At 43.0% G+C, this 13,714-nt stretch overlaps 1 protein-coding gene across 2 annotated transcripts in view; it reads left to right on the top strand.

Annotated features, from left to right (window-relative positions):
- The window catches only part of EGFLAM (EGF like, fibronectin type III and laminin G domains), a 110,485-nt gene that overhangs the window by 22,715 nt on the left and 74,056 nt on the right, over window positions 1–13,714 (top strand). For both annotated transcript variants that reach the window (XM_035100773.3, XM_088653126.1), the window contains exon 2: window positions 12,189–12,298. In XM_035100773.3, coding sequence (XP_034956664.1) covers window positions 12,189–12,298 — 110 coding nt within the window. The remainder of the gene's footprint in view (window positions 1–12,188; window positions 12,299–13,714) is intronic.

Below are 13,714 nucleotides of genomic sequence, written 5' to 3'. Positions count from 1 at the left end.
ACACACCTACACACTGCAGCCGACACACTAACGTGTCGCGATACAGTTTGGAAAGCTCTGCTCTAGTGAGTAAAGTGAGTAAAGGAGTAAGAAAACACTAATTTCCTTTCTGCCTGGCATTTGTTGCATGCAGTGCTGTTTCCATTTTGCTGCAGTTTGGCTTCTTCTGACAAAAACTGCATTACGCATCCTGCTTTCCCCGATGGTGAAATTTTACGTAATTGATTGCACAGTTAGTTTTGTTTTTCATTACATTATTCCACACTATTCATTTTAATGTGAAGGAAATGCAATGCAAATTGGTAAAAATAATAATCATCAGTCACATATTGTTATGTATTGCTTGCAGACTGAAAACAGCAGCAGCGATTACTGATCCTATTTGCTTGGTTGATTTCCATTCTGAACATGGGAGGAATAAGCAAATGCTGGCAATTTCCACAGCTGTTTTCATCAAAATTCTCCAGCATTGCTATTAGTGAACATCCCCTATTGTTGTTGTTGTTGTTGTTGTTTGTTGTTGTAAAGGGGTTGAGACTAGCAGGAAGGACAATGTAGCACCAGAGGCTTTTAAAGCTGGAACTGATTCCAGGGTGGTCTGGTTCCAGTTTGCAATGGGTATGTTCAAATTTTAATGGCAAAGCATTGCATTTGAGGTGAGAGACTGCATCTTCCGTTAGGACCGCTTTGTATGTGCGATTAACCACTTGATGTTGCAGTAGCCAAGGGAAGAACATTCATGTGCGAACCAGTCCTAAAAAGTCAGCTCACCAAAGCACCTCCTTAGTTGCTTTCTTCCTCTGTTGAGCTCCCTGTAGCTGCATTCATGTGGAAAAGGGTTTACAGAACTGGAGGCACTGAATGAAGAAATGCGTTTTCTGTGATGAAATTCATTTCAGTAAAATACTGCTCCGTGGAGCCCTGTGTTGCTACTTGCCATGCCTGTGAAGAACAGTTTCTGTCAGCTGGTAATCTTATCTGAGCCCTTTCAGAAACTGGGAGCTTAAAAGATGCATGCACAAAACAGACTCCAATGTTATCATTGCCAGAGGCAACTCTTTCTAGATTTGAAAATCCAGTACCAACTAAGTCAGATACCAGTATGTACCTCAGAAACAGAGTCTAGGACTTGCTGATCAGAAGGTCGGCGGTTCGAATCCCTGCAACGGGGTGAGCTCCCGTTGCTCGGTCCCAGCTCCTGCCCACCTAGCAGTTCGAAAGCACATCAAAGTGCAAGTAGATAAATAGGGACTGCTCCAGCGGGAAGGTAAACGGCGTTTGCGTGCGCTGCTCTGGTTCACCAGAAGCAGCTTTGTCATGCTGGCCACATGACCCAGAAGCTGTCTGCGGACAAACGCCGAGATGAGCGCCGCAACCCCAGAGTCGGACACGACTGGACCTGATGGTCAGGGGCCCCTTTACCTTTACCTTTTACCCAACCCTTCCCATAAAACAGTTTAAGAGATTAGCTTTTCTAAAGAGCAATGGGCAATTAAAGGGATAGAAATTGGTGTTGTTCCTTTCCTCCATTGTTTTCGTTTTTTTTAGCAGTGCCCTGTAGTGGCTAGAGGGTTAAATTTGGATTTGGGACTGAATTCAAATCCCTATTCAACCACAAAGCTTGTTTGTTGACCTTGGGCAGAGAGGATTGCCAATGCTACACCTGCGGGTGCCCGGGTGCCCACCACTACTTCCAGTGGCATGTGCAAAAGAGCTTAGCAAATACCCCCTCAGAAATTCACAATGCATGGCAGGCGGTTGGCTCTTCCTGTTCCTTTCCTGTTTGCACTGGTTTGGCGTCTCTTACACTGAAACCAGCACCTGCTTCCATATGCCCACATTAAATCTAGCAGAGGGTGGCCGACTAGTTGGGTCCAGAGCATGGTTATATTATTAAATTGAGCCCATAACAACTTGGGGGGGGTGTCATCAGTTTACCTGTGAGAGCACCTTACCCCATATATGCCCACTTGACCACTTTGATCCGCAAAACTGGCACTGTTGCAGGTGCCACATAATACCCCATCCATGTTTGTAAGAAATCGCTCCTTTAGTGGGGCAGCAACTACACTTTGGAACTCCCTTGCCTACAGACATCCTGCTAAAAAGGTGTTTCCGTCTACCTAGTCTGAGCCTACCCAGACATGTGGAGAGTGTTTTCTGTTTATTGCTGATCTTAATCTTTTGTATGTTCTACATAGTTGTTTTTAACTGTTTTTACCTGCAATTTTATTGCTTCACTCATTTGTAAACTGCTTGGAGGGTATTTTTTGTTTTTGTTTTTACAGTCAAGCAGTGTATAAATTTCATGAAATGTATACGTAAATAATTTCGTTGGATGCCAAGATTGAACACCAACCCTCCCTTCTATGTTCTGAACAGAGGAGAGGCACAAGGAGCTTCACTCTGCCTTTCCAACCCACCCAAGTGATGGAGTTCCTGCTGGAGAGGTGCACGCCTTCACTGTCTCTCTCTCTCTCTGCCCCTTTAGGTGTGGTGGTAATAATAATAATAATAAATAATAATAAACAAATTTATTTATACCCTGCCTGTCTGGCTGGGTTTCCCCAGCCACTCTGGGTGGCTTCCAACAAAATATTAAAAATACAATAAAACATCAGACATTAAAAACTTCCCTAAACAGGGCTGCCTTCAGATGTCTTCTAAAAGTCAGATAGTTGTTTACATTTCCTTGACATCTGGTGGGAGGGCATTCCACAGTACGGACGCCACTACTGAAAAGGTCCTGTGCCTGGTTCCCTGCAACCTACCTTCTTGCAGGGAGGGAACCGCCAGAAGGCCCACGGAGCTGGACCTCAGTGTCTGGGCTGGACAATGGGGGTGGAGATGCTCATTCAGGTATACTGGTAGGCTTCTTGTGTTACGCCACACACCCAAAGCAGCCATTTTGTATCATGGACCATCGGCCTGACTTGGTATAAGGCACCTTCTCATATTCCTGCTGGTACTACGAAGAGTAGGCATTGTTCCAAGGGGAAAAAAGCTCAGCTTATCATAGAATCATAGAGTTGGAAATGACCGCGAGGGTCATTTAGTCCAGCCCCCTGAAATGCAGGAATCTTTTGCCCAACATGGGGCTCGAACCCACAACCTTGAGATCCAGAGCTCTACCAATTAAACTAGCCAAACAACAACAACAACAAAACACCTAGACAAACTTGTGGAAACTGCAAACTTTACATATCTCATGAAGATACACAACTTCTGAAATGAGTTTCAAGTTTTAATTATACCCTATGCTGTTTGAACAAGAAAAATAGGCACTTAAAATTGCTAGCACCTGTTTGTGAGAAATCTCCTGCTACCTAATGTGCATTAGGAACATTAGGGAATTTTGTAGATTGGTGAATATTTTCTCAAAATAGAAGAGGCAACTGCGAGTGTTGTTTTCAAATTCACGAGATGATGGCATGCCAAAAACATTAGTTTAAGTATCTTCTGGTAAAAAAGCAGAGCTAGCTTCAATCAATCTCCCAAAACTCACTGGAGATTTTCTTAGAACTTATACAGCTATATATGATCATTAACTGGAAAAGGTTTCAAGTATAGCAGAACTCTGAACTTCAGTAGCGCAACAGAGATAATTTCAAGCCACGGAGTTTAGATACTTGAAGAGATTCTCTGTTGCTGGTTGACTGACCAAACCCAAAGAGACCCACCAACCCGAACTCACTCATGGTTCCTCATCATCCTAGGAAATATGGAAAGTGAGGGGCTGCAGGGTTCTGTCCGGGTCTTGTTGCTGTTCAACATCTTTATAAACGACTTGGATAAAGGTATTAAGGAGATGCTCATCCAATTTGCAGAAGACACCAAACTGGGAGGGGTAGCTAATGCCGCAGAAGACAGAGTCAGGATTCAAGATGACCTTAACAGATTGGAGAACTGGACCACAGCTAACGAAATAAATTTCAGTAGGGGAAAATGTCACATTCTGCTCTTAGGCGGGAAGAACCAGCTGCACGAATTGAAGATGGGGAACACCTGACTTGCCAGTAGTACATGTGAAAAGAATCTGGAGGCTTAGTAGACCACAAGCTTTGCATGAGTCAACAGTGTAATGCAGCAGCAAAAAAAAGCTAATGCTATTCTAGGCTGCATCATCAGAAGTATAGTATTCAGATCAAGGAGAGTCATAATACTGCTCTATTCTGTCTTGGTGAGACCACACTTGAAGTACTATGTCCAGGTTCTGGGTGCCACAATCTAAGAAGGACGTCGACAAGCTGGAAAGTGTGTAGAGGAGGGCTACCAAGATGGTGAAGGGTCTGGAAGCCAAGCATGAGGAATGGTTGAGGGAGTTGGGTATGTTTAGCCTGGACAAGAGGACACCAAGAAGTAATATGATAGCCATCTTCAAATACCTAAAGGGCTGCCACATGGAAGATGGAGCAAGCTTGTTAGATCCTGCTCCAGACCAATGGATTCAAGGTACAAGAAAGGAGATTCCAACTGAACATCAGGTAGAACTTTATGATGGTAATTGCTGTTCGGCAGTGGAATGGTCTCCCTTGGGAGGATGTGGACTCTACGTCATTGAAGGTTTTCAAGCAGAGGTTGTATGACCATCTGTCATGGATGCTTTAGTTGATATTCCTGCATTGCAGGGGGTTGGACTAGATGCTCCTTGGGGTCCCTTCCAACTCTGTGATTCTAGGAATTTGAAGGTTTGATGCAGCTTCATTCGTTAAGCACTCAACTCCCTACTGCAACCATTAAAACTAGTCACTTTCTGGATTTAAAATGGAGGTTGCCCAGCCTTACGACATTTCAAGTCTTCCATTAAACAAGCTTTCAAATTATTACAATATGATTAAAGGGGATGGCAGTCATGTAAAAGGTTAAAGCATGTGCTGCCTATTTTCAAATTGCTCATTTCCTAGCTAAGAATGGAATTATGCAATCATGTTTTTTAAGTTGGTCTATTACAGCTGTCTGGCTGCCATCAACTTGCTTTGCAGCAGCAGTAGTGTCTGAGAAATCTTTGGGATTTTCTTCTTACTCATTACGGCTGAGCTGTGGTCATTCGAACACACACAGGAGAAAAGAACATTTCACATCCCCTACTCCATTTTTGATTTCTTGGCCTTAATTTCTGCCCCACCCCTCAATTTTGCCTTGGAATCTCCATCTTTGTTTCTTTAACCCAGCCCGATGTGTTTTTACTTTTACATTTTATTGAAATGCTTTCGTCTCCTTTCCATCTCCCCTCCCTCTTTACTTCTATTTTCTACTGTTGTTGTTGAAAACTCCTGTGCTGCAGCGGAAGGGCGAGGTGGAAGTTTAACAAGCACAACAAAGAAATAAATAAACTGCTGTAGCTGTTCATAGTTTTAGGAAGCCACTTTCCGCACAGATCAAGCAGATTCCACGGAGACACGTTTTACGAAACTTACCCACTGCCAGAAGTGTTGTAATACTGGTATGTGGACCAGTGTGGATATTTTTTTTTATTAGAAAATTCCTTCCACAGAACTCTAAATGAGGGTTGGATAACCTTTTTCAACCCAAATTCTCCATTTCCTTGGGCGCAACCTTTGAGGAGGAGGTGATATGCCAGCGATGGGCAGGTCCAGAGTCAGAAAATGGATGTAACTGTTAACTTTACCTGTGCAATAGGTAGTTTTTTCTATATACAGTCACTCACCTCTCCCTCTCCTTAGGATTGCCAGGTCAGGAGCATCCCAGACCTTGACTTTTCAGAACCCAAACCTGAGATCTAGGGACGGACCCCGGTGATGTCAAAGGAGCGAGTCCCCGTGATGCCATTAAGCATGGCACTTAAAAAATGGACCACAGTCTCTGAGAGCATGTCATTCAAATGTAAAATGCAAAGTCTAACAAATAAACAAATGTATCACGGGTTGGAAATTAAAATAGAAGCCTTACCGAAAGGGGTCAAACAACAACAACAACAACAACAACAACAACAACAACAACAACAGCAACAACAACTTGTATACCTCCCTATTCCCCCATGTCTCAGGGTGGTTCTCAACATCAAATCACAATATAAAAATCACAAAATAAATAATAAGAACAAGAACAACCCAATAATCCCCCCCTTAAATTGAAGACACACACACCCCCGGCCCCATTGGCCTGTGAACAAATTTGGGAAAGTTTGAGAAAGCTCGTACTGCATTTGAGACAGGCACAGCAATCGTGTTTCTCCTTGATCCCCTGCTGCAGATCACTTCCATCCCTATAAGCTCCCTTCCCACAAATTCTCCCATAGCAGTAAACAATCAGATAAATTATTTAAAAGTCCCAAATGTCATCTCTCTGCTTGCTTTCCCTCCCCATCTCTGAACATCTTGTTGCTGATCAATACCGGTGAGTATTTGTATGGTGTTAAGTTTTGTGTTTAGCTGAAGATCAAATGTTTGTGGAAATGACAAGAGCAAACCTGATGGAAGCCTCATCTCACGTTTTCCAAAGTGACCTTTAAGATAACTTCATTTCACCTGGCATTTTTGTTAGAATTGGTTGAAAAGCCCTCTCTTCGCAGCTTTCCACCTCTGTCACAACAGATAAGGTCGGCAGTATCATTAGCTTGCAGAAAATAAAAGTGGTGTTTGTATACCTATAAAGATCTTTTGCCAAGAAAATTGTTATCTAAGAGGTCTCTATAGAATGTGCTTTTGGTTCCAAGATCATATTCTTTGACCACTTTAAGTCCTTTTAAAGAAATGTAAGCCTTTCATTTTGGTTTCAGGGCCTATTAAATCAAAACCTCCAATTCTAGGGATAAATATTGAAATATTTAAAGAGCAGAGGAGACTAGCCTTGACTCTTTAGTTACAGTACTTGGTATCCATATCAATCTGCTCACTCTCTAAGATCAGCATATGAGGTGGTGGTCAATATGAGGAAGGTGGGGGCTTTTCAGTGGTGGCTCCTTGCATGTGGAATTCTCTCTGAGGGGCATCTGGCTCCATCTCTTTATAGTTTTAGGCAGCTAGTTAAGATTTGTTTGCTCCTGGCAGGCATTTGAAGGCAAAGAAACCCCTGCTGTTCTCAATAATTGTTCTTTACTGATGTGTTTTTAAGCATTGTGGTTTTTCTATAATCTCTATTCCTGCTGTAAACTGCCCTTATGGAAATAAATCCCCACCCTCTACAGCCATCAGTCCCACTGCGTATGAGCGACTTGCGTGATCTGTGTGATACTGTGCTGATTTTCATAAAAGGAATAATAATGTTGTTGTTTTTCACTCATATACAGGAGGAAACACTAACATAACAAAGTGTGCAAGTTCTGTAACAGAAATAATAATGGACTGGGGAGTAGGGAAAATAGTTCAGGTTACACTGAAGTACTGGAGTAGCTGTATGAGTGGCTCGGTCAACCCAGCCAGATGGGCAGGGAATAAATAATAAAAATATTATTATCATTTATAGGAGGTTAGAGCATCCAACCAGAGCCACACATGAAGTCTTGCAATATGTCAACAGGTTGAGAGAGTGTTTGCATATGCTATACAGTGGTACCTCGCAAGACGAATGCCTCGCGTCTAGTGATTCTTTGTTGCCTCGCAAGACAAAGCTTTCTATGGCCGCTTCTCGCAAGACGAATTTTTTTTGCTGCTTTTTTTCTGCCGTCTGCTGTTTGTTTCCGCAAGACGGAAATTTTCGTAAGACGGCACGACCCACGGAACGGATTATTTTCATCTTGCGAGGTACCACTGTATAAGGATACTAGCTTTCGGTGAAATTGTCACTATGCAATTACCAAGTGAAGACTTAGAATTTGCATTTCATAAACAAAGCTAACATCCGCCAGCCTTGCCCAATATTTGCAGTTGACACCCATTCATTGTTCCTAATGAACTAATGCAATAGAAGATTTTCCACCAAAAAAATTGCTGGAAATTTTTCTGCTTTACATCACAGGGGCGCGCTACTGTTGGTTGCTGTGCTATTAAGCTTGATGGGACAATTGTCTTAATTGGTATAAGGCAGCTTCCTTTGTCTTAGACAATGCCCTCCCACTAGAGGTCAAAGAGAACAACAATTACCAGACCTTTAGAAGGCATCTCAAGGCAGCCCTGTTTAGGGAAGCTTTTAATGTTTGATGGATTTCTGTATTTTAGTGTTTTGTTGGAAGCCGCCCAGAGTGGCTGGGGGAACCCAGCCAGATGGGCGGGGTATAAATAATAAATTATTATTATTATTATTATTATTATTATTATTATTATTATTATTATATAGCATTAGTTTCCCGTATTTTAACTTGGTATTACAACTATACATGTTCACCCACCAAATGCACAAGGACATGTCTCCTAACCCTGGCATGCTGCTGCTGTGTTGGAAGAAGAGGCAGTTGATAGTGCTGTTGTAAATAGCACCATTTGTACTTTCAGATTGGTCCAAAAGAGATACATTTTAAACTAAAGTAAGTAAAACATGCCTGTACCTGTGACCTGCTGGTCACCTGTGGCGAGTAAGAATTGTGCCCTGGCAATCAGGCAGAGAACAGTTTGTGTATCGGAAAACAGCTATCAAATAATGGGGATTAGTTTGAGGTCTCATCAATTTACTTCATTGCTGAAGTTATTTTGATGAGAACTGTCCATGTGCTGGATAGATTCCCTGCCTTAAACCTTTTTTTAAATTACCGTATTAGCTGCTAAAATCGGACTAATCTGGCATAGCAGTAATTCCAGCAATCAAGGAGGGGGCAAAATGGTCAAATTGATAGATGAGGTTGACCACAGAAGCAGATCTAATCTCTTGCTGAACCAAGAGAAAATTGGACTAATTTATTTTATACCAGAAGCACACATTGGATTGGATACCTGTCCCCTGATCCCGCTTGTTATGTGAAGGGAAATAGGTATACACACACACATCTGTGCAGGGGTGGAAAGTCTGAATAGAGCCTACACAGGTAGACTAAGCTTCTGCAATCAGCCTGAAAGGTGAGGGTGGAACATCCATTAAAAAGCCACCCAGTTTTGCTCCAAGCATTTTGGATGCTATATGTGTAGACTGTATGCTCCATGCATAGGTACAATGGGGGGTATGCAGGTAGCACTGTGGTCTAAACCACTGAGCCTTTTGGACTTGCTGATCAAAAGGTTGGCGGTTCGAATCCCCGCAATGAAGTGAGCTCTCGTTGCTCTGTCCCAGCTCCTGCCAATCTAGCAGTTCGAAAGTGCACCAGTACGAGTAGATAAATAGGTACCACTGCGGTGGGAAGGTAAGCAGCATTTCCGTGTGCTCTGGCTTCTGTCATGGTATCTCGTTGCACCAGAAGCGGTTTAGTCATGCTGGCCACATGACTCGGAAAGCTGTCTGTGGACAAACACCAGCTCCCTCGGCCTGAAAGCGAGATGAGCGCTGCAACCCCATAGTTGCCTTTGACTGGACTTAACTACCCAGGGGTCCTTTATCTTTTTTTACCTATATCAAATGGGTGAGCAGGACAAGCATATTATTATTATTATATTAATGTATAGTGCTCTCTCTCTCTCTATATATATATTTATATACACACAATAATCTTAATAATAAATGATATACAGTTTAATACCATGTACAATATGGATAGAGCACACATTATAAAAGCAGTTCAGATGAACCCTAACATCATAAAAAGATTCCAGTGTGGTGGGCAGGATCACCCAACCCAACCCATGATTATATAAAGATCAGAATCTCTCTTGATAATATAAATCTTTATGATTGATTTTTTAAAAAAGAATTAATATCTGTTCTCCTTTTACTTGCCTAATATAGACATGTGTGTTGACTAGCAATGGTTTTAATGGGCTACTAATGTTTGAGTGTTTTATTTCCAAGACAGGAAAATAAATACCGTAAATGTGGGAGTAGATGGAACTTGTGATATGAACAGCTTTAAGCTTTCTTCTAGCCGGAAAATAACTGGACAAGCTCTACTGATTCTTTACTAGCTGAGGACGTGTGTGTGTGTGTGTGTGTGTGTGTGTGTGTTGCCTAATCTCTCCCTCACCCCCAATATTCATTATTTCTTTGATGGTCTTGCCAAGGATAACCAGCAATTAACCAGGAAGGTCTGTTAGCTTCAGCAACAAAGGGGTCCTGTGATAAAAATCATAAAGGATCCATAGCAATGATGAAATGAGCATCCACGGCAAACCTGTGAAGAGTAACTTGAAACACTGGGCAAGCTGTTCCTATAATTGCAATTGATGTGGATCAGGGATAGCCAATCTGGTGCCCTCCAGATGTTAAGATTACAGCTCCCATAGCCACTGACCATTGGCTAAGTTGGCAGCGGCTGATGGGATCTGGAGTCCAACAAAATCTGAAGGGCACCATGTTGGTTAAGCCTGATGTAGAGGGTAGAGTGGCTACATTCTGGAAACCTGATGGGATATGTGGATGTCTGAGTTTGAACAATCTATCTCTCTTCCCAGGGATTTGTAGCTCTGTGAAAGAAATAGGAGCCTCCTAACATCTCTCAGTATCCTTGACAAACTGCAGCTTGGAGGAAGCCGTGGCTGTTTAAAGTGGTATCATAGGGCTTTAAATGTATGGTGTGAACGTGGCCTTTGGCTGTGTACAGATTCCCGGCTTGAAACACAGTGAGGTCGCTTTTTCACACGGCATTTCAAGTTGAATTTGCTTGTCACTGTGTGCATCAGAGTGGTATTCAGTGGAGCCTGAATGAGGATATCGTGCTCAAGTTGGGATTGCAGCTGACTTGGGGTGGGGGGTGGGGAACTGCATCAAAACGCAGCATTTTGCCAGAGACTACAGGATAGCTCTGTGTCCCTGGGTAACGCCATGTGTTCGCAGATTCAAAAACAAACAGTGGGAGCGGAGGACTGGAGCCAGAGTAACGGGTAATGTGTACACAGCTTTGGGATTACTAGGAAAGTGGCAATTCTGCGCCATATGGTTCTAAAACAAGAACTGAGCATTTTAGAATTCTAAGTACAGTACAGTTAGCAGAATAATTCAAATATGGCTCGGGGATATTGGATGGATTCGGTTCATATGATCACTTTGCATCCACTGTGAGATGACTATTATTCGATCAAATCTCAAAACCTCATGTAAGCTAAATAGATATCACAGCAAGTCCGTTATGTCTTCATGCTTCTGTGCGTAAGAAAAGGTAATACCCACTGAGTGAGTCCAATATGGTCCTTAGGCAAGGACGATTATTAAATGTAGGGGCCAGATTGAGACTACCAGCCCAGCTGTCCTAGATGCATGTTTCTGCTCTGCTTGTCTTTTTCCATTGACATGTCTCACATGGTGGTTTGGGGTGTGCACGAAAATAAAACCCAATTCAGGTTGTTGTCTATTGCACCCCTTGGTGCAATACTTCCAGTGTAAAGAAGCACTACCACTGTGCAAGTCTAGGAACACAGGAAGCAGGCTTATGCTGAGTCTCAGGCTATTGGTCCATCTAGTTCAGTATTGTCTACCTGGAGTGGCAGTGTCTCTCTGGAGTTTTAAGACAGGACATTCCCAGCCCCTTCCTGGAGATGCTTTGGGTTGAACCTGGGACCTTCTATATGCAGAGCAGATGCTCTACCACCAAGCTTTGACCTAGTTAGTGCTCTATCCCCAGCTACTGCTCTATCCCTGAGCTACAGTCCAGTCTATCCCATTGATTTTAGTGGTCCTCCAAGGTAGGTTTAAGGATGCAGCCTGCCGTATCTGCAGCTCCACCGCTTGAAACATGAAGGATGGAGTGGGGTGGTTCTTGGGTTTTTTTTTGGCTACAGTAGCTCTCAGACTGGTGCAACAACAGGCCTAGATGAGGCTCCTTGCTCACATTTGCCAGAATCCAGCAACTTTAACCTCTCACAACACCCCCCAAATGCCCCATTTGGGTGGTTTACTCTAGATTTCACCCATCCACAGTTTGGGCAGGTGCCTCAAGGAGTTCCAGGGTGGCAAAGACCTTACACTAGCTAGGCTGGATGGAGCAGCGTTGCCACCTTGTCGAAATGCCCCCCAGTACAGCAGTTCTGGGGTCTGGGTTGCTTTGCCCGCATTTTTTTTAAAAAAAAGTTGCAGGAGGGCTTTCCTAAAAATAGAGAATATTCAGCTGTTCTCTCTCTCTGCCCCCCCCCCCCCGGTGCACTTTTTGTCCTCAGTATACAAATAATATTTTTATATCCTGCAGCTTCTTGTGCTTTGCCATTTCTTTGCCACAGATAGGCTGGGGCCACCTCTGGATATAACCCTGGATTCACTGAACTGCACAGCGTTTAGTATACAGTGGAGGATGCCTCGGCAGCATGCAAGTTCCATCACCGGTTATACTGTGAGTACCTTTCTATTTTGGCCATGCAAGAAGGTATTCCTATGTCCAATGTCTCCAGGGCCGGATTTAGGTTTGATGAGGCCCTAAGCTACTGAAGGGAATGGGGCCCTTTATATGTCCAGCTGTCCTTTGTCAACAACAAATTGTCACTGTTTTTTGTGTTGAATATATGCTATATGGTAATTTATGGACCTAATAGGTATCTAAAGCCATTTGCACATAGCAAAATATGTACATCATAGGAGCCTACACAACACAAAACACTGTTGCTGTATGTAGGTTTTATTTTATTTGTTTTTATCTTATATTTTGGAAATGTACATTCAGTTTTTTTGCCCTTTAAATTTTTTGGGGGCCCCCAAGAGAGTGGGGCGCTAAGCTATAGCTTGTTTAGCTTATATGTAAATGCAGCACTGAGCGTCTCAATAGCTTGTGGTGTCATGTTTATGTGAATACAAAATTCTAAATACTAGTGATACACATTCAGGGAGGAATTCAGAGCCATGCTCTTGTGATCATTCTTTTGGCACAGGTTGCACATACCTTGAACCCTGAGCTTATTGTGGATGTGCATCCAGCTTCTTTTAGATGAATGAGCCCAGGAGCAACCCCTTCTTCCTCTTTCCAGTAAAATCTGGCTGTGCCGAGTTCTGATTGGCTGGACCTTGTAACCAATGAGAAAACCTCTTCTGTGCAGACTACAAATTGGCTGGCACTCAGAGGAATCACAAAGCTCCTTTCCTCACCAGAGCAATGTTTCCAGTTTGGCCAGTGATCAAGGACAGTAGGAACTGTATTCCAACAACATCTGGAAGGCTGCAGGCTCTCCACCCCTGATTTAAACTATAAAAGGAAAAAGAGTCTTGTTCCTTGCAGAATTTGGTGCTCCAATTGAAGAACTGACTCCGTGCATACTTTTAAATAATTACGATATTATGGGCATGATGTTATTCCTAAAGCGCTCTCCAATAAATAAGAAACAAGACAAACCCTGCCCTCCAGGTTTGCAGTAAACATATGGACACACAGGCAAGGTCATGCCACCTCCAGTTCTGCCTAAAGATCCTGTCCCTTTAAAATCTGTACGGCGAAGAAAAAGCCCGGCAGGTCTGAGTTTCTTTGCTGCTGTATATGCAGCCCGAAGACTTTGGTGGTCCAGCTGTCCAAACTCTCCTGTGCATGTTTAAGCTGGGTTGGATTTCAAGCAGATGGGATGTAGCAGACAGCAGGCAGCATTAATCTGAAAATCTAAGGGCAGGGGAATCCAAAACTACCATGCGTTTTGCCTTTCAAAGGATTATGGTGCAGTAGTCTAGGAAAGGGTGTGAGAACCCTGATCTTGTTTTGTTAAGTATGGTTTGGTTTCCTGTTCGCTTTCATATTTTATCTGTCTGATAGTTCTTACAGAGCCAGGCA

Source organism: Zootoca vivipara, chromosome 10 (assembly GCF_965207765.1).
Source record: "Zootoca vivipara chromosome 10, rZooViv2.hap1.1, whole genome shotgun sequence".
Taxonomy (NCBI): domain Eukaryota; kingdom Metazoa; phylum Chordata; class Lepidosauria; order Squamata; family Lacertidae; genus Zootoca; species Zootoca vivipara.
Note: the sequence above shows the minus strand (reverse complement) of the source record. Positions and strands in the feature narration are given on the sequence as shown.